The 21018-nt window shown below is 39.2% G+C and overlaps 1 protein-coding gene across 12 annotated transcripts in view; it reads left to right on the top strand.

Annotated features, from left to right (window-relative positions):
- The window catches only part of LOC141333649 (glutamate receptor-interacting protein 1-like), a 331685-nt gene that overhangs the window by 103641 nt on the left and 207026 nt on the right, over nucleotides 1–21018 (top strand). For 3 of the 12 annotated variants that reach the window (XM_073838718.1, XM_073838716.1, XM_073838717.1), the window contains exon 1: nucleotides 20197–20477. The exons of 1 other annotated variant lie outside the window; for it this stretch is intronic. In XM_073838718.1, the coding sequence (XP_073694819.1) occupies nucleotides 20345–20477 (133 nt within the window). In that variant the 5' untranslated portion in view covers nucleotides 20197–20344. Of the gene's footprint in view, nucleotides 1–20194; nucleotides 20478–21018 lie in introns of those variants that run through there. 8 more of the 12 variants (XM_073838707.1, XM_073838706.1, XM_073838713.1 and 5 more) reach the window with 5 other exon arrangements.

Genomic DNA, 21018 nt, shown 5'->3' with positions numbered 1-21018 from the left:
AGACTTTGCTCATGAATATTAATCGTAAGTGTTGTTTACTCAGTCTACGCTAATCAGCTGGTGATTTAATGATTCCTACTATGATGAAGGGATGCCTCATAAATATTAATCAAGTTACTTGACTGGATAGTATCCAGAGGTTACCAAGAAATGCATATATTCATGCAACATACATTAATTTTGCATCTTTGCATAAATACTTTTGTGTATGGCAGGGATCATCAAATCTGGACCTCAAGATCCATTTTCCTGCAGAGTTTAGCTCTTACCCTAATCAAACACACCTGAGCATGCTAATCAAGGTCTTCAGGATCATTAGAGAATAACAGGTAGGTGAGTGTGGTCAGGGTTGGAGCTAAACTCTGCAGCGCATTGGACCTCCAGGGTAAGATTTGGGGAACCCTGGTGTATGGTGTCAATTTTTTGCTTCTTTAAGAGAATTTGAGAAAATCGCTTTTAAAGTTCTCCAAATTACGTTCTTAGCAATGCATATTAATTAAAAATTTTGTTTTGATATATTTACATAGGAAATTCATAAAATATCTTCATGGAACATGATCTTTACTTATTATCCTAATGATTTTTGGCATACCCATGCAGTGTATTTTTGGCTATTACTACAAATATACTCATGCTACTTAAGACTGGTTTTGTGCTCCAGGGTCACATCTGTATTGTGACCCTGTATAAATAAATGAAACCTGTTTTGCTTATTCATTAGGGAAATTTTATTTATGATAGTTTGAATCGTAAATAAATTTCACTCACAAATGCACTCACTCACGTTTTGTTTTGCGGTTTCATACTATTGTATATCACATAATAGGCAAAGGAAAGGAGCATAACGACTTTGGTTATATTGACATTTGGTTATATAAATCATTACGAAATGAGAGAGGCTGTGCATTCAAACAAGTGCATCTGGAAAATATAAATGCTCGGTGAGAGTGGAAATGTAATGTGTATTGACCAGGCTGAGAACAGAAAAGTAACTTTAAATTTATGGACGGAGGGATTTCCTTCCACCTGAGGGAAAGCACTCTAGGATCTATTAAAACCCAACCTGCGTATCGTTTTCCATTTGAACCTGTTTCTAGGCCATATGTCACTGTAGGCCTCCAGTAGTTCTGTATTTAACAATCTTGGGAAATCAACTGTATTTACCTCCTGCAGGATTGCATGAAAACTGCTATCAGAGGTCTATTAGTACAGACTAATGAGCATTAGCGTCTCTCATTAAGCACAACTTTTTCTAATGTACTTTTCAAAAGAGCTAGAAGTGTTTGTTTATTCATTATCGCTTACGCCATGTCTGAGGCGGTTTAATAGAGTGATTAAATGTGACGATTGCAATGGCTGGAATATTGAATGAGGCGGTGGCATGTGGTTGAAATCTGAAATGAGGCAAAGTCCTCTCTCAGGGTTCGGGTTTTTAGTCCAATGTAATGCATGTTCCACTTACTTTTGAGGTTTACACGATTTCTGGAATTCCATTTGCATTACACTTTCAACACTGTCAACCAATATGATTTAGTTTATATTAACACTATTTATTAGAACAAAGTTGCATTGAAATTCACATTGCTTCCAAACTAATTGCTTAATTTTCCATGCATCAAACTTTAAAGAGATATTTCACCTAAAAATAAAAATTCTGTCATTAATTACTCACCCTCATGTCATTTCAAACCCATAAGACTTTTGTTCATCTTCAGAACACAATTTAAGATATTTCTTATGAAATTCAGGAGCTTTATGACCCTGCATAGACAGCAATGCAACTGAAACATTCAAGGCCCAGAAAGGTAGTAAAAAAATCATTAAAATAGTCCATGTGACATCAGTGGTTCAACCAGAATTTTATGAAGCTATGCGAGTACTTTTTGTGAGACAAGAAAACAAAAACGGGTTTGGAACGACATGCGGTTGAGTAATTAATGACAGAATTTAATGGGTGAACAATCCCTTTCAATCTAGAAAGTTGCTATATGCAACTGTAAAAAAACATGAAAACTAAACTTTTTTTTTTAAAAAAAAGAATTCTTTTTCAATATATTCCCCTTTTTTCAATTCAAATATTTTGTGGCAGCGCTGTCTACCTTAAAAAATCTTCTTTTGAAAAGTCTGACATTTTTCATGGTTAAACATGGTGTGCGAGCTGTCTGAACTGCCTGTATGAGCCTGTAAGAAAACCGTTTTTCTTGGCTTTTAGGAAAGATCAGAGGTTGAGTGTTGATGTTTGCAATCCACCTGTGTGAGCTAGAGACACCTGTCTTCAACAGCTGGAGCACATGTCTTGGTGAAATGTAGTAATCCTGTTAAAAGGCATTTGTCACACTGTGTCATATCCCGTGCTGTAATTTGCCATGGCACTTATGTGTGCCAAAGAAATCATGATCCCAGCGATCTCTGCACACTAACCACCGCCGAGTCATACGGATCAGCATGTGGCCGAGATGCTCAATATACCAGGTTGCTGAGGCAGAACATGTAATATGATAATGTGGACATTGTGTGTGGGTTTTGAATCAGTAAGTAGGGCATGTGGGATTGGCCATGATACTGTTTAATGCTGATGCTGGAGTCTTCGGTCTCGTCGCGAGTGTCTGAGATGGAGGCTGGGAGTGCTGGAGGGGGAGGGGGTTTGTAGTAACTGGGCTCCCATGTGGCTTTTCTGTCAGCGTGGAGCAGTATGTAGTGAGGATGAACAACACAAAGCCTTGGATACGAAGCAATTTATTTCAAAATAAATGCAGAATGAAAGAAAAGAAGTAGGGGTGCACTATATAAATACTATATCATTTATCACACACAATAGTAGAGACATTCTTTTGTCATTTTACAATAGTTTTAGATTGAAGTGTTGATGATGTTGTGTATATATACAGTGTTTTGCAAAAGTATTCAACCCCCTTTTCATTTTTTAATTTTTTGTAATGTTTCAGCCTTTATGTTAAACTACGTTTAACTTTTATTTCTCACATCAGTCTATACTCCATACACCATAATGACAAAGCAAAAAGCAGATTTGTGACACCTTCTGTTTTAATGCAAATGTATTAAAATGAAAAAAACTGAAATAAGTACAGATTGAGTTTGGCTATGCCATAAAGACTAGATTGGTGGAGTGTTGCAGTGATATTTGTCCTTCTGTACGTTTCTCCCATCTGCTCCCATCATGGAGCTCAGCTAGAGTGACCATCAGCTTTTGGTCACAAGTCCCTTCATCGAATGCTCAGGAGGCCAGGTCTAGGAAGAGTCCAGGTTGTTCCTAACTTTTTCCATTATGCATGGAGGCTACATGCTTCTGTTACCCTTCAGTGCAGCAGAATTTTTTCTGAATACTTCTCCAGATGTGTGGCTTGACACTATCTTGCCTCTGAGCCCTACAGGCAGTTCTTTTGACCTCAGGGCTTGGTTTTTGCTCTGATACGCATTTTCAGCTGTTAGACCTTTTATTGAGAGGTGTGTACCTTTCCAAATCATACCCATTCAATTGAATTTGCCACTCAAAGTGTAGTAACATCTACAAGCAATACGAATGCTCCTGAGCTAAATGTCAACTGTCCCAGATAAGGGATTGAATACTTGTGCAATGGAATCATTTCAGTTTTTTATTTTTAATACATTTGCAAAGTTGTTACAAACATGTTTTTTAATTTGTCATTATAGTGAATGGAGTGTAGATTGATGTGGAAAAAAGTTTTTTAAATTTAAAGTAGTTTACCATAAGACTGCAACATAAAATGAACGTTAACAAAATTAAGTGTTTTGAATACTTCTGCACGGCACTGTATTTAAACTGATTGGCTGAGAGGAGTGCAATATTCTAGTGATATCAGAACATCAAGCGTTTCACCATTTTCTCGCTTTCTTGGAGTGTCATGGCGGATGGCGCTATAATTTTGTAAATACAGTTTTTGTGTCACAATGTAGTTTTTAGGCTAGATGTACTTGTTTAGACTTCCAATAAACATGGTTTTGTTTTTGATGGTAATGCGCCACCAAATACACAAAACCAAAAGAGGGGGCGGAGTGAGCAGTAGCTCATTATCATTTAAAGAGCCATGCACCGAAACAGGTTGCTGTGAACAGAGCTGTTTTTGTCAAAGTAAAAAGGGTGTTGTTTTACATGACCATTACGGAATTTTAACCAAAGTTTGTTTTGGTTTCATTTCATGAAGACCCTAAAGAATCATGCCAACTTGTGGAAAATGGGCATCTTTTTTATTGATAAAGTCACATAAAATGTTACCATTTTACTGGAGTATGTCCCAAATATATCCCAAAACTTACTGAGATATACATGGATGAAAACCGGGCTATTATGCTGCTAAAAAAGAAAGAAACACACTGAAGCGTTTATCTCTAATGAATGTGCAGAAATGCTTCTTTGAGTACTGATGTGAAACTAATTATTCTCTGACAGGAAAATGAATATGCATGTGATTTGCACAACAAAAAAGGGCTGTTCATCCCTTTGACTCATCATTTAACTGCTTAACTTTCAAAGTTTGACGGTTTGAACAGACGTCTCTTCAGATTTAAGCCTCAGGCTACTGACCACACATGTTTCAGTGCTATTGTGTTCTTCTTTAGGATCTTCTTAAATATACTGGAAGTCACTCATATTTCCTTGCTGCCATCTTAGAGGTGACACTAGCTGTCATTTATACAGTATATATCAGGAAGAAGAACACGCATAACATTTTGTTTGCTAAAATTTGCCCCAGTCCATATAAAAGACCCTGACAATTAATTTTTAATGAGAATGAGTTAATAATGCAATATTGTAAAGTGTTGCTGTGATTTGTCAGAATAATATGTCTCAAGCTTATTGAGGGCAGCTGAGACAATACCTAAGGCCTGTTTTTCCTCAATCTCTCGTTCTGCCTATTTCTCCGGTCTCTCCAAATGTCATATTGTTTGTATGTTTTTCTCCCCAATGAACACCAAACCTTCTGCCATGGCCACTGGGCAAACAATAAGAGTGGGTTCACTAGAGCATATCTCCTAAAATGATAAATGTTCCAAGGCAGAGCAGCTTCCCCTGTCCTGCGGCTGCCCGTGTTCGTACCTGTGGCCACAGATAAGAGCAAATGCCTGCCAGACTCATTGGCTGTCACAGAAAACAAATCTTTTTATGTGCAAGCAGCCAGGAACACAATGTTACAATCATCTCATTTAATACTCTACATTTTAATAGAATAAAATGTTGTGAAACTCCCTGAAAAGCCTTTAGAAATACCATGCTGTTTATTTTATTTTATTTTATTTTATTTTATTTTATTTTATTTTATTTTATTTTATTTTATTTTATTTTATTTTATTTTATTTTATTTTATTTTATTTTATTTTATTTTATTTTATTTTATTTTATTTTATGGGTCAGCTTTTTTACACTTTTATTTAAGAAGTTTATGTGCATACAAATGTTTATTGATCTCCAAAACTAAGCAACACTTTTGACTGGCAGTATGCATAGTACCATGTCCAAAAATCCTGCTGGAGACTGGTTTCAAATGTGGACACATAATTGGATATTCTCTCCAGTAGCTGGTTTCTTGTTTTGTATCCCAGCGAGGTTTCACTTCCTAACGGATACGCACAAACTGTGCACATCCATCCTTATCTGGTCCTACAGAGCTATAAAGCCTCTGTGTGAAGTAACCTAGAGGACATTAGACCCCTCAGGGAGTCATGTGTTACACACTGACCTACAGAGAGGCTTCTCTTCTCATCTCCTGCCAGCGAGGGTCAACTACAAGGTTAAAGACGACTCCGTTGGCCTAGCATGTGCAGGGAGACCTGGAGCGCAACGTTTAACACAAGAAACAGTCACTTACACCTCCAACGGCTTCTGGCTCAGCCTCCATTGGCCTTTTAACAGCTCTGTTTAAACCCAAAAGCCCTTTTGTGCTTTTAGGGCACTTGTCACCTACTGTGACATTTCTAGGCCTCTAATGTTGGAGGTTTTTTTAAGGATACCTGTGTTTGAGTGTATTATGAAATGGCTGGCATGTAAACCACTGCTCTTTTCTTAGCTTATAGTGATATAAATATATTTCTATATGCAGCAGTATAGTATTTGAACTTTGTCATACTGTGTATGATGTTTTCATGGAAGAGGTGATATGATCTCCCACACACAAAGATGATATATTCATGCTTTCAAACATTGTCAAGAACACTTATCTATATTCTCATAAATATTCGTTCCTCGCTACCCAATCATATCACTTTTCCCTGCTGTGTGCTGTGATTCGCAGCATATTTACAACTTAAATATCATTAAGATTCCTGTAGGTGGCATTTTTTCCACCCACTGGGTAGTTATATGACTTTGCTCTCAGGGTTAATAACATTGTCACTCTGCAGATTTTTTTGGCCAGTTTCAAGGTGTTATTTTAAAGGACTCATGGGGTGAACAAAGTCAGGGCATTGATTTAAATGGAAAGATGCAGAAGAGATTTCTGGGGTGGTACACTGCAACAAACAATTTTCCAAATCATTGCATAAAAATATGTACAGTAAACGGCCCTAAAACATACATTTAAGCAAAGTCATATAAATTATGTAAGATATTCACATTCAAATATGTATTTCTTACCTTTGAACGTGCAGTGAAGACTGACACAAAGAAGGAAAAAATAGTTGAATAAAGTCATTTTTTGTTTTCTTGTGCACAAAAGGTATTACTACCTTTCTGGGCCTTAAACCTTTCATGTCAGTTGCTTTGCTGTCTATGCAGAGTCAGAAAGCTCTCGGATTACATCAAAAATATCTTAATTTGTGTTCCAAAGCTTAATGGTCTTACAGGTTTTAAATTTTCATTTTTGGGGTGAACTATCCCTTTAATATCATGCATATCTTATCCATAACGCAGTTTACACCTATTGTTTTGACTTTTGACCTGTTTGAACCTATAGTTTCAATAATTGCTTAAACTAGACACTCAGTGCTCACCTTTTTGCTGCACTCAGACCTCTTTGCTATTTTTGTTTCTGTCCATTGAAGCCAAGCCAGTGTTCTATAAAGCTCTCTGTGTATTATGTCTAAAGGGATGTTCCTTTATGATATTTGTCTAATTTTGTGAAGTGTATTTTTCTTTCAGATCCCACGGAAAACACATATATTCCAATCTCTTTCTTCTCTCCATTTCATTTCCAGCCCCTCAAAAGTCTAGGCTTTGGCCAGACTCAAGTGTCTGAGGTATGATTGCATACTGCTGCAGTAATACGCAGCTCCTGATTTGATCAGTGTACTTGGAACCATAAAAGGAGCAAATTGCTTGCTCTTTGCTGGCATATTACTTTCCAGCCTGGCTGATTCCAACAGGCTTTATCTCAAATGCACCTTTGTAGAAGTTTTATTCATGCTAAACATGCATCACCGCTGCTTATCTACTTTAACCTGCAAGACTTAATTGGACAACTAGCTTCACCAGGTTTACCAATCCTAGATTCTGCGCTTGCGCTTGCAGTCTTTTCATAGATTTTACAGCATTTGATATTCTTTTTGTCCACTGTGTGATTTATTCATGATCTTAGAAGAGTTTTGACTTCTATATCTAACTGTTAAAATGATGGTGTCTGACTCATGGCGTCCAGCTGGCTTTGGCATATTGAAAGCTGGGAGTTTTTGAAGTGTTAGAAATCAGAGCCAGCTGAGTAAGGAAACAAGTGAGCAATTACGAGCTCTAATATATGATCCGTTGGGAACAGTGGCTAAATATTTGGCAGAGTGAATGATCCTAAGTATGCAGTATTTCCTCTTTTCTAAGTTGAGGAGGCTTGTACACTAAACAGTTTCGACTTTCATTGTCAGGGACTCTGTCATGTTGGATGTATTTCAGTCAATGTCCAGTTGCCGGTGATAAAATTTCTCTAATGCAGCCTGATGCAAGTCACCTGAAATGGGTTTCTTGTCCTCAAAGAGTCCTCAAGGTTATCTCAGTATAGTGCTCACCAATACAAATCCTGTGATGTTTCATTGACTGGGTTTGCTACTGTATAATGTCCTTGCTGCTGTTTTATAAAGTGAGAATCAGTATTGTTTGGAGGTCTGTATGGTTTTAGAGGGTTCTGGCTAGAGTTGGACCTTTTTTATCTAGGTGAATTAGTGACTGACTAGAGATTCTCCAAGTTAACAAGGTTGGCTCTCCTTGAAAGTGGCCATTTACTGCTTTGCTTTATGATAATGGTGGCAGGGGCACCGCTAAGGGGGCGAAAGTTAGGACAAGTCTAAGGGCCCACGCCCTCATATTTTGTCATAGGGCCCAAAATTGCGAGCGGCGCCCCTGAAAGGTGGTATAGTATAATATAGTGCTTTTTTCCTCAAAGCAGCTTAGAATAAGAAAAATTGTTCTTTGGAGAGTGTTATTCTACATGTACTTTTATCATCTGTGGTGGGTTTATTTTTGGAAATCAATTTATGTTATAGAAACGTACTTTACAGTCTTAAACAAAAATGCTGTTCAACTTTTCAGCTGTTATCTCTCAGAAAAAGGGACTCATTTGTCACATACTGTATACTGTAGAGGAGCATGTTGCCACACTGCAAGTTGTCACAGTTGAATCTGTCATTAAATAGCCTATTATAGGCTTTTCAGCTAAATTCAGACAGACTGTTGTCCTGGGAACGCTATCACAGTTTGGTATAAAATGACTGTTCTTCAGATTTGCAGACAGAGTGTTCATCTCACATCAGTTGGTTCATTTCATGCCTTAAAAAGGATTAGGATCAAATTTAATTTGAAAAAAAGGCACACACTGACACTATTTGTTATCACAGCTTTTAGCATGCTGAGAGTTTGTGCATTTGGCAAATATTTTCCTGTTGTGTCCACAGGACTGCCAAGCCAATCATGCGTGCCGTTTTTCACGGTCAGTGCACCTGATCTGAACTTGTTGGAAATCTGCTCAGTTCTATTTCAAAGACGGAAATGACATTTCTGGAATTTCCACCAGCATGCTAAATCTAGAAAGATGTCTTGGATGAGTTCCCTGCAGCTTAATTGATTGTAAGAACAGCTTTGCTCGGCTGTGGTTTATAGGATTGTTTCATATTGCAAGTGGGGTTGGCATCTTAAGTTTCAAGTGAAGAAAGGCATGCTGGTCTAAATATCTGAGATTGTTTACTTTTGTTCACAATCCATACAGAACTATATGTGAACCTGGACCACAAAACCAGTCTCAACAAGCTACGCAATATCACATTCATTATCGGAGGCAATATTCAGCTTGCCAGTGAACTACGACTCTATGTTGTAAATGCCACTCCATCTGACAGCAGGTGATGGAGATTTACAACTAATCACACACTTTTTCAAATTTTTCTTTTATTCCAAAAAATCATTTGGATATTAAATAAAGATAGTGTTCCATGAAAATATTTTTTGAATATCTTACCATAAATATATCAAAACTTTTTTGATTAATAATGTGCATTGCTAAGAACTTCATTTGGACAACTTTAAAGGCGATTTTCTCAATGAAAAAAAAAATTAGATTTTTTTGCACCCACAGATTCCAGATTTTCAAATAGTTGTATCTCGGCCAAATATTGTCCTATCCTATCAAACCATACTTCAATGGAAGCCTTATTTAATGACCCCTTAAGATTGGTTTTGTGGTCACACATACACACACACAAATTATACACGTATTGTATTCGTCTACTGCGTTTTCCATTTTTACAGAAAATTAGAGGAAACAATGGGTGCCATTTATTCTTAAAAGTTCCCTCCTTAGCATAATTAGTTTGTGATTTAACTAATTACAGGCTGAAATTTTTCTTCAAGTGTCCAGGCGTGCTCAAACCCAACAAATGCTGTTTTAATAAACACCTAGGGCTGTTAAAACAATGAGCAACTGCAGCTTTATTATTTGAAAGATAAAACAGGCAAGGAGAGGAAATGCATGACTGATTAATTTCTTTTTAGTGTCCAAGAATGCTTGGCCAGGATTGTTACTCATTAAGACGTTTGTAAAATTGTTTTGTGACATGACATGCCAATTAAACCCAAAAATAATAACCCTGCCTTTTTGCCTAACCTCATGTCATTCCAAACTAGTATGGCTTGCTTTCTTTTTTTATTGTCCATGCAATGAAAGTCAATGGGGTCCAAAACACTGAGCAAAGCAATCCAGATTTTCCCTATAAGAAGTTGTGGCCTTCAGGTTATTTACCCATTTTAAACACTTCCTTCATGACGTGCTCACGCCGGATTGTCACTCTCTAGACAACTGCGTATTTGCGTATTCATGTGGTACAATAACATGAACTATCAAGAGGTCTATTATGATCGTGAACATATATTTTTAGACCCACCAGCAGCAGAGGTGTTATCTTTCCCTCTTCACACCGCAGCAGATGCCTGCAGCACAGTCACTTTATATTCTGGCAAATCATCACATTCACATCTTCACATCTTTTATATCTTCAGAATGAACGTCTTGGGATTGGGGGAAAAAAGCTGATGAAATGTAGCATCGCTATGTGGTTTTAATTTAACATAAAATAAAATCAAGAGACATCTGAGGTGCTTGTAATTTTTCTTACTCCCCAGTGGCGCTTGAGCCGCATCACACTCCATTAGGCAGGTTATGTCCAATCGATATATTGGCGCAGCAGCCAAAGACAGATTGTGGTGATGGCATGCTCCTCAGACGAAGGAATGATTGTGTTTACTGCGGCAGATGAAACTAGTGGCCTACAGGGCTTCGCGTCACCAAGACATTCCTCACCATACAAAAACAGTGTGCCACGTGAAGACTTAATGTCTTCGAGATGACAGCATCTTTCCCAAGGGAGAGATAACGTCTGTGCTGGGTTTATATATAAGTCATGTGATGCTTTTATAGTAGTAGTGTTGTCTGAAAAAAGCAGGCCGGTGTCTAGACGGTTATGTTCTCCTCCATAGCCAGTCAGACGAGTTAGGTTTTAGTTGGTTCATTTAGTTGGTTGATATTAGATGTTTAAATATGCATGGTCATTTTTTGCTGTTTAATAACACTTTTAAAGGGATAGTTCACCCCAAAAAATATAACATTATGGTTGAACCACTGATGTCCCATGGACTATTTTAACAATGTCCTAACTACCTTTCTGGGCCTTGAACTTGTCAGTTGTGTTGCTGTCTATGCAGGGTCAAAAAGCTTTTGAATTTCATCAAGAATATCTTTGTTTGTGTTCGAAGATGAGCGAAGGTCTTAAAATGTCCTTTTTAGGCATTTCCAGGCATATCTGTTCACCTTTCAGAAATGTAGACTGTCTGAGAGTGTCACACATCTCATTTGAGACGTGACCTACAAAAATATATCTATGTTTGGACCGAGACGACAGTTCAGGCACAGTGTGAACGACCTCCGATTGGAAGCAAATGTTAACTGTCAGTCAACAAATTGGCACTTTTGGCAATTGGAGTCTTTCCCAGAGAGCTCGAGGAGGCTTCATGCACAATAAAACATTGTTAATCAGACGCCTCTGCCTGTTGCGGAGCACTTTGAGTCTGCTGCGAGAGCGAGTGTTAGATAACGAACAACGGCGTGCGTATTTATTCAATACAGCATTATACAGAATCATTTATCATACGGAAGGTTCCTCGAGAGGACATTGCAAAAATTGGTCAATTTAAATGATAATGCTCAGAATCGCAAACATTTCTGTTTACCTTCGTTTTTGGGAAGCCATGCCTTGTGTCTCGCTGAGTTAAAAAGCTATCTTAGGTCAGTTTCTAAAAATACCCTTCAAGGCAGACTCTTTCTAAAAAAAAAAATGCATCCCGTAGGAATGGCTCCTACTTTTTTTTAGCCATTAAAAGTGCCAAATACCAAGCCGAATTTTGTGTTGTCACTGTCAGGCTTGAGGAAAACAATCGAATCCATCTGAAGGCACATCACGTACATTAATAATGTGGACATGTCTGTCAAGCCTGCTGGAAGATTTCTCCCTCTGTCAGGAATGACACATAGGGGGTGCCTAGGGAATGTGAGTGCTACAGGATGTGTTGTAGAAGTACACACGCTCACAGTTATAGCACAATACTGGCAGTTGTTTGACGGTAGTTGAAAAAGTTGACTGCTTCAGGGGACAAAACTGGCATCCGAGGGCCCAAGGTCAACTTGGGTCAGCCGAGATGTCCAAAACAGGATTGGGACGCTTTCACTTGACGTCTTTGCTTTTGGAAATGCTGTTTGCGACATGTTGAATCTGTGCTCTGATCCGAATGTGATTTTTAGCAGTCTGTGTCACTCTCCCCTCATGTTTTATTCAGAGTCGTTGCCATCTGCGTGCTCCCTCTCAGCCCCTTTTCCACATACATCTTTAAAATGAGTTTCCGCAGTGAACGCCTCTCACGTGACTGCTATCAATAAAAGGATTCCCACTATGCATCCAACGCTGTTTGCTGGATATATTTGGCTCGCTCAGTCTCTCCAGGCGGTGTGACTGCTTTCATTGTCAGTGTTTTGATTCACAAACACAGTTTGGTAGTTACTGATTACATGTAATCTGGATTACGTAAAAATTGAATTACGTTTTAAAATACTCATAATCAGACTACAGTTACTCTTTTATTTATTACATGATTACATATTCACACAATAGCAATGTTGATTCTTACTATATATATATTTTTTTATATATATGACCCTGGTACAGTGCCTTGCAAAAGTATTCGTACCCCTTCGTTTTTTTCACGTTTTGTTGCAGCATTATGTTTTTTTCTGAACTCTTCCCTAGATCATTGCCTTAACGCAAGTCTGTCACTGAGCTCTACAGGCAGTTATCTTGACCTCAAGACTTGCTCTGATATGCATTTTCAGCTGTTAGACCTTTTCTGAGAGGTGTGTGCCTTTCTAAATCATACTCATTCAAATGAATTTGCCACAGTTTAACTCCACTCGAAGTGTAGTAACATCTAGAAGCAATATGAATGCTCCTGAGCTAAATTTCGAGTGTCCCAGAAAAGGGTATGAATACTAACGGGATCTTTTCAGATTTTTATTTTTAATAAATTTGCACAAATGTTAAAAACCTATTTTTTGCTTTGCCATTATGGAGTAGGGAGTGTAGATTGATGTGGGAAAAAAGTAATTTAAAATAGTGTAACATAAGGCAGCAACATAACAAAATGTTAAAAGCAATAGCCAACAATACATTGTACAAAATTAAGGCAAAAATTCGTTAGGGTATTAAGTAAGGATTATGTTCTATGGAGATATTTCGGACATGTCCTACCATAACTATATCAAAACGTAATTTTTGATTAGTAATATGCATTGCTAAGAACTTCATTTGGACAGCTTTAAAGGCGATTTTCTCAATATCTAGATTTTTTTGCACCCTCTGATTCCAGATTTTCAAATATTGTTCAATGGATGTGTGGTTTCAGATGATGTATAAATCTCAAATTAAAAAAAATTGACCCTTATGATTGGTTTTGTGGTCTAGGTTCATATATATATTTGATTGATTTATCACCAAATAGACAGTGCAAACAGTGCATAAGTATTAAGCACAAAATTAGCTATCTACAATTCTTATTTTCCATGCATAGGTCATTTGTTGTTACTTTATTAGCCTTTCGGTGCTCCGTTAATCTAATACATAATTACCTTGATTGTGGATTTAACCTTCTATGCATGCAAAGGGCAGATCCACAGTTGAATTTAAATGATTTAAGGATATTATTCTTTCTTCTACTACTAAAGTGCTAACTCCCACTAGAGGGTGGGAAGGTCACAGGTTTGTTCTGCCCATTGCTTTCTGAGGTTGAATGAAGGCCAGTGTCAGCCCATAAGGCTTTGGCTAACATTAACCGTCTGGGCGTGAAATGAATCAGAGGGCGGGCGTGAAAGTGTAAATCCTTCGATCTTTCTTCTTCTGCCCTCATCTGACAGCAGTACTATAGTTAAAAATGTGCACTTTCATCCTAGTTTCTTGCTTGCACTCTGTCTCTCCCTCTGTATTCCTGTCATTCTGACAATGCTTCTTATCGGCGTTCATGAACAGGTCTGTGATAGCTCCCTTCAGTTTGGTGAGCTTGTTTTGATGGCAAGTCACCTCTGGGTCTCACAATATCTTGACCCAGAAGAATCGACCATTGTGAGGTTCTCGCTAATCTCATGTTCACGTGAGGGAAAGGAACTGACACAAGGATTAAGTACGCACTAAAGTAATGACAACGTCAATGGAGGTCTTGGAATGTTTCACATCTCGAAGAGCATTTAGTCCTGACCTTTAAACCCTTCCATTAGATGATCCGTGCTCAGACTTGCACTCTAAAACGCTGCTGTTCTTGTAATAACAGTACATCAGGCCTGTCTTAATGAAAGATTGACAAGTAGACAAGATAAGGCTTTCAAAATGCCATGAGCTCCACATTCGCAGTTATAGCGGAGACACTGTGGATGAGTAAGTAACATTCCTATCTACTCTAATCTGAGACCGGAAGAACAGTCATACAGTTTTATTGCTGCTTCAAGTAGGGTTGTGCCGATAGACGATAGTATCGTGTATCGACGATAGTCAGAGATATCGCCTGGTGTTGATGCCTTTGACGATAGTTAGACGATTATTATTATTATCCGTCAACAAAGAACTTAACTTTAGCAATGCAGCACAGAGAGTCTGTTCTAGGATGCTTCAGAAACTTGCCGCGGTATAAACACACGCATAGAGAGACCACAGCGCCTTAACGCACCTCCTGCAGTGAAAATGGGAGATTTTCATCATACAGTACGGTGGTAGATTCTAAAGGGAGTGTTATATTATATTAGCATTGCAGTCATTAGGATTACAGAGGTAGTAAAACCTGGTTCAGGCTGAATTAATTACGATGTATCAAAATCAGTCTGTATATAGTAAACATAAACATTCATCTCAGTAACGTCTATAGGCGTTAATTAGAATTACGATGCGATCAGATGACGCTAAACATACGCACGTGAATTACACGCGCATCACTTCCGCATTCAATATGAACTGAACTACAACATCAACTGATGATAACGGTCAGACATACAGCGGTAACATACTCGCAATATGACGGGTAAAGAAAGATACATTCATTTACATTCTGGCACGCACATTTACAACTCACTCACTGACGATAGCAGAGAATGAAACCGAAAGTAACTTGAACAACTCCGGTAGATAGCGCTCTGTACACGCACAACTTAATCATATGCCAAAAGAAAGTCTACCTTTACAAAACGAATAAAGAATTTAGTACATAGATAATTAATTAAATTAGCACGATAGTATCGTGTATCAGCGATCTCTCAGGCTGACGATAGGGCGATATGAAAATTGAGCATATCGCCCAACACTAGCTTCAAGCTGTTTCAGAGATGTTGCTCTGACTGATATTTGATTTCTAAGTTTTGATACCTTCCTGTAGTTGCAGTATAGAATATTTATTTGTTTTCTTTATTGTGTGTGATCCTGGAACCTGAAACCTACAACCTATCAAGTGCCAGTCTTCAGGTCCACTCTTGGTTTTTTTAACTCTTTGCAGAGCTGCTCGAATGAGGAAGAGTCTAGAACGGAAGGGGTGAAAATAGACATACTTTGTTGAACTTGCTAAGGGCAGAACAAATGTAGACCTTGCAGATGTGATAAATTAGTAAAGGGAGAGCATCATTCAACCATGAGAGGGAGACTGTGGGCACTGGGAAGGAGGACGGAACATTCAAGAACGCTGAATTTACGTTTGTGTGGGTTGGTTTGTTTGTGAAGGTGTGAAGCACTTGACTCAGCAATCCTGCATGACTTCTCAATGCCTCGGTTCAAATAACTGTGAAAACACAACCGTTTAACCTGTCAGCATCCTCCTGCCTCTACGGAGAGGCCGTTTCAAGCATCTGAAGCATTTGCTCATAGCAGATGTAGTGTCTGGACAGCCTTTTTTCTACCCAGGCAATGGACTTGCTTCCAAAGAGGAGCTACCATATTGCAACAAACTGGCACAGCCCTGGTTCCAGAAAAAGCCTCAGGCAATTCATGCTCAAATGGATGCACAAGTGAGGATTTGAGGAAGTGAGGAGTCTGCTTTTCACTGCTGAAGTAGTTCAGTTATAACAATGAAAATAATGTCATCATTTAGTCACCTTCACATATAGAGATTGCCTTGGCCTTACTGTTTTTAATATGACATAACTAAATGAGGACTTGATCTGCAATAACACCATAAAAGCGAACACACAATTTACTTTTTCATTCAAAAGCTTTGTATGGTGAACAGACCAAAATTTGGTGACCATTTTTTTTATTACATGAAACTACCTTTAGAAAATTAGAAGAGACTGTTCAATTTGATTTGTTCAAACCAGTTTTCAAGCCAAAAAAATGGTTTGTTCACAAATCAGACATAGATTTGTTTGGCATGTTCATGAGCGAAGTAGCATAGTTGGAACAAAACAGTATGGACCTGAATTTCTAAAACATCCTCCGCTCCAATGTTCGATTTTTGTCAATTTTTTCTTCTGAAGAAAGATAAACATGTAAGCTATAGTGATGGAAGCCGAAATATTAAATGTTACAGATATTTGGTTATAATATATACCGTATAGGGCCTTGAAAATGGAGAATTCAAAAGAAAAGTTTATTAAGGACCAGAATCTAAAATCATATTGAGATATCTTTAATACTTCTTGACATAATACTATTTGACAGAAGGAAACAAGATACATTTCTAGTTTCAACATTATTTGTTTTATAAGAAAAGAAGTATCATTTTTATGCAAAGTGGCCCACATTTGGTTTTTGACCACTGAAAATGTGTACAATTTAACAATTTACTCCTGGAGCCATATTGAGCCAAATTGCAGTATCTCTGGAACTGAACCATGTAGGGCTCTAAAAATTGAACACCAAATTAAAAAGTTTAAGATCCAATATCTAGAACTTTAGTTACAGGCATGCAAACTTTGGAGAAGAAACGTTTTTGAACGGTGACCGGTGCCACATAATGGCTGAAGTCAACAGATGTTTCTAATAGTAATGTAATTTGGCTGCAAGTCCCAGGTGAAAATTGTCATTTTGACCCCCCTCTACATACATCCATGACATTTAATATTTTGGTTTTCGTTCTCATTCATGTATTTCTTGATGGGTTGACATGACCCATGAGTGTGAGTTAAAAAAATTATGATGTTTATTTGTGGTTGAACTGTTCCTTTAAGGGAAGTCATCATGCAGTCATTATAATGACTCCCATTGCAGGTCTGCACCTACCGCAGCATTTACCATACAAATGGAATTGAGCCAAAGTAGAAATAAGACTCAAAGTTATATCTCGGGTTTGTGAGCTGGACAGGAGAAAGAGTGACTGCAGCAAATGCTTAGCTCTGACTAGGTGCAGAGACGCTAAGAGCTTGGCACAGGCTCAGTGTTTAAAACTGGCTTTTACTGCAGTGGTTTATCTGAAAACAATCTCAGGAGAGACTCACACCTGGAACACTGCCACGATCCTCATAATATGCGAGCGCAAACCATCACAACATTATTACTCCTTGACGCTTCACATTACAGCTCTTACTCCAAAGTACCAGATGGAATATTATGAAATATAGTGAATTAGCCCTAATTATACCATCTTCTAGTCATAGTCTTAATTACAATGCACTTACCTCATGAATAATAATAGTTACTGCATTGTGAATTTCACATCTCCAATAAAGCCGAGAATTATTTTGTAAAGAAACTCTCCTTATGCTGATTCATACGCCTCTGCTAGAGAATGCTGCCTCTGTTCTGCAGTTTTGCAAAGAGCAGCTGCCCTGAATCCAAACTCAGTCTTCCGCTGAGGACGCAGGATGTCTAATTACAGGTATGGCGACCACATAGCTAATTAAAGCCCCACCCGCTAGCTAGATTGCGTCTGGATTTTTGTATTTCCTGAAACAATAATGAATCTGTTGAATGTGCATTGATTGCCTCAGGTGGCAGACAGATTGGATAAACAAGTCTGGGTCTTTAAATTGTGGGAGCTGTGAATTCCCAAGATGCACCATTCCCTACTGAGAAAGTGTGTGTTTGCTCATCAGTAGACAATCAGAGAGGCAATGTCTTATTTGATAGGAAGTTTAGATGCTTTGTGTATGGACTTTATTCTAATTGCTCAAAATGATTTTTGACAGGCTCTCCTAAAAATAGACTGTTTTGTCAGTGTTTGAAGATTGAGAATATTGCAACAAGCTTCAGTAGAGCTGTAAATGTAGTAATAAAAACTGTAGTAGTAGTAGTAGTAGTAGTAGTAATGATAAAAATAATAATAAACTTAAAGGGCACCCTTTATGCCCATGTTTACAAGATGTAATATTGGTCTTGGGTGTCTCCAGAATGTGTCTGTGAAAATTCAGCTCAAAATACCTCAGATAATTTATTATAACATCTGAAAAAAAAAAATTTTTTAGGGCATGTCTACAAAAAAAGAGATGTTTTTGTGTATATTACTTTAAGTGCAAATGAGCTGTATATTTCTGCCCTGTCTTCAGAAGAGGGCATAGCGCATTCATCTCTGCTTTGCATACCCACAGCAATAAACAGTCGGGAGAAGCAACATGACTGAGAGCAAGTAAACTGATGTTTAGCCAAACATATAGGAAGCCAAACACTCCAAAATTGGGACAAAACAGCACAGAGAGGATGTGTTTGCTATGTGTTTGTCATCGTAGTGACAACAGCCAATCACATTAGTTTTCTGGTGTTGCATGAACATTATTGGCTAGTGTCTGCACCAGGGTATTTGCAGAAGGCAATCTGATTAGCTGATGCCTGCGTTGGCACTTGAAAAGTTTTCACCCTTTGCCATGAGCAATGCCAGTAATGCAGCGCAACGGACCCAGAATACAGTTCAGCAAAGCTTCTTCGAGACATTGTTGACTTTACAATTGTTGATGTTCTCAAGGACAACGTATGACCGTATGACATTTATGTCCAAACATCATGTAAAAGTGTATTTTGCATAATAGATGCCCTTTAAAGAACAAGCTAATATTCATGTCAAGACCATATGTTTGCTGCTAGTTGATTGCTCCGATCTGACCCTCTTTTCTCTCCTTGTACCAGAACCACAAAGGTGATGCATATGTAATCCTTAATGTGTGAAAACATGACCACAACTGCTAAATGAAAATCATCAAAAAAGCAGTAATCCAGAGGGGTGGGATTTAACCTCCTACTAACATGCTTGTGCGTGAGACAAACCGCAGACAAAGAAAGCCCCCCTGCTGCGTTGCACAAAGAACAGACTCAACATCACAGAAAAAGACACTCACGTATGACGAGTGAGCCTTCTGTGAAAGCTTTTATTCTCCCGTGACCACAGTGATCTAGCTCCGCCATCCAATCACAATGAGATAAACGGGGAGATTCCATAGGGTGAAGTATCGGAGGGTGTTTTTGATGAGATTGTCCATCCCCACTACTGGGGAGAAAAGTACAGGGAGGTTGGAACAGACAATGCCCGTTTTGTCCAACGTCAAGGCTGTAGAATGACATCACCACAATCTGGGAATCAGGTCTTGGGAGTCTCTCGGGAGTTCTGCTATCGCCCTGGGGTGACGTGGCACACGCCCCTAATGAATGGATGGGTTACTGACACGCTCGGGTGTCATTGTTGGCCAACGACTCAATTAACAAGTCCTCTAGCCCCATTAATGCTATTAGCCACTGATCCAGGCAACACCGGTTGGCTAGGCTGTTGGCGATGAATTAGAGAGTGCTGTAATCCTCTCAGTGCCATGCCAGCTACACGTGACCACAGTGCCCCTTCCGTCTCGTGAAATTATCGCAGGAGAGCCCCTCAAGGGTTTCCATCCACACCCCACTGGTGCACCGTTGCTTTGTTCATTCTTACGCTGATAAACACTCATGCTAATTTAAAGGCAGACAAAATCTCCTCCCCGTTCCCTCTCTGGAATGAGACAGGATTCCTCGCCTTGTTGACGGTTCCTTTGAACTTTGTGTTTTGCTCCCGCCCTCACTCTCTCTCTAGTTCTTATCCTATGCACACTCTTCCTCACCTACACGTGCATGCACAAGGACTCATTCAGCTGTACAGCTGGGGACCCTTCTACACACGGAAACCGGTGCACCGGAGAAGACTGATATTTGACCCATCCTTTCCAGCTGACTGCGATCCGCCGCTTCCCCCCGCACCTCCCTACCCCTCCTTCTCTCCCTCTCCGCCTCTGTCTCGCTCTTTCTCTTTCTCTCTGTGAGATCTTTCAGAGCCTTGCTCTTTGTGAAACAGAACGCACACCTTCACACACACACGCTGGCTGAGTGCGGCGGTCTGCGCCTGTTTCAGTGGGACTGCACGCGGTGGGCAGGCATGGAGCGCTTCTTTGGCTTTGTCAAGCAGATTCGGAGGTCCAGGAGACGCAAGGGCAAAAAGTACCGACCGGAGGAGGATTATCATGAGGGTTACGAGGACGTCTATTACTATGCCTCCGAGCACCTGCACCGTAAGTGCTCCCGCTAGCTGGCTGCGAAGGGAGGGATTAGAGCTCGGGTATCAGTCATTGTTTTACTATTGCATAAATCACTAGCCTAGGGTGGGCATCATGAGCAACTCATGTTTGAGGGATGAATGAATGGTTTATCTGCAGACCGTAAACTCCTGGAGGGACTTGAGTTGAGGTTCCTTGTCGGTGCAAGTGTGTTTATAGGGTGTGGGTGTGTATTCGCCCCACTACCCTTGCCTGATGGATGGCCTCAGTCGGTCACCATTTGTTTCTATTGATTTAGAGTGTGTTTAATGCTGCGTTGGCCGTTAAATGCGCACTAGAGTGGACATTTATGGCCATACTAGTGTACACTGCTGAGCTGCTGCTGCTGTTTGAGCGCTACTTGGTGTGTTTGGATAGCACACTGCCCTTTAATCGCAGGTGAGAAGTTCGAGTGTGTGCCTTGCATGTGCCTGTGTGTGTGTGAAACGGGCATCATTTTCAACAGCAAAGCAGTCTCAGGTAGCTGTAGTGCTAGGTTTCAAAAGCACAAGCGCTG

This window comes from Garra rufa, chromosome 4 (genome assembly GCF_049309525.1).
Source record: "Garra rufa chromosome 4, GarRuf1.0, whole genome shotgun sequence".
NCBI classification, from domain to species: Eukaryota; Metazoa; Chordata; class Actinopteri; order Cypriniformes; family Cyprinidae; genus Garra; species Garra rufa.
The sequence above is the reverse complement of the archived record's forward strand: the minus strand, read 5'-3'. Positions and strand labels throughout refer to the sequence as shown.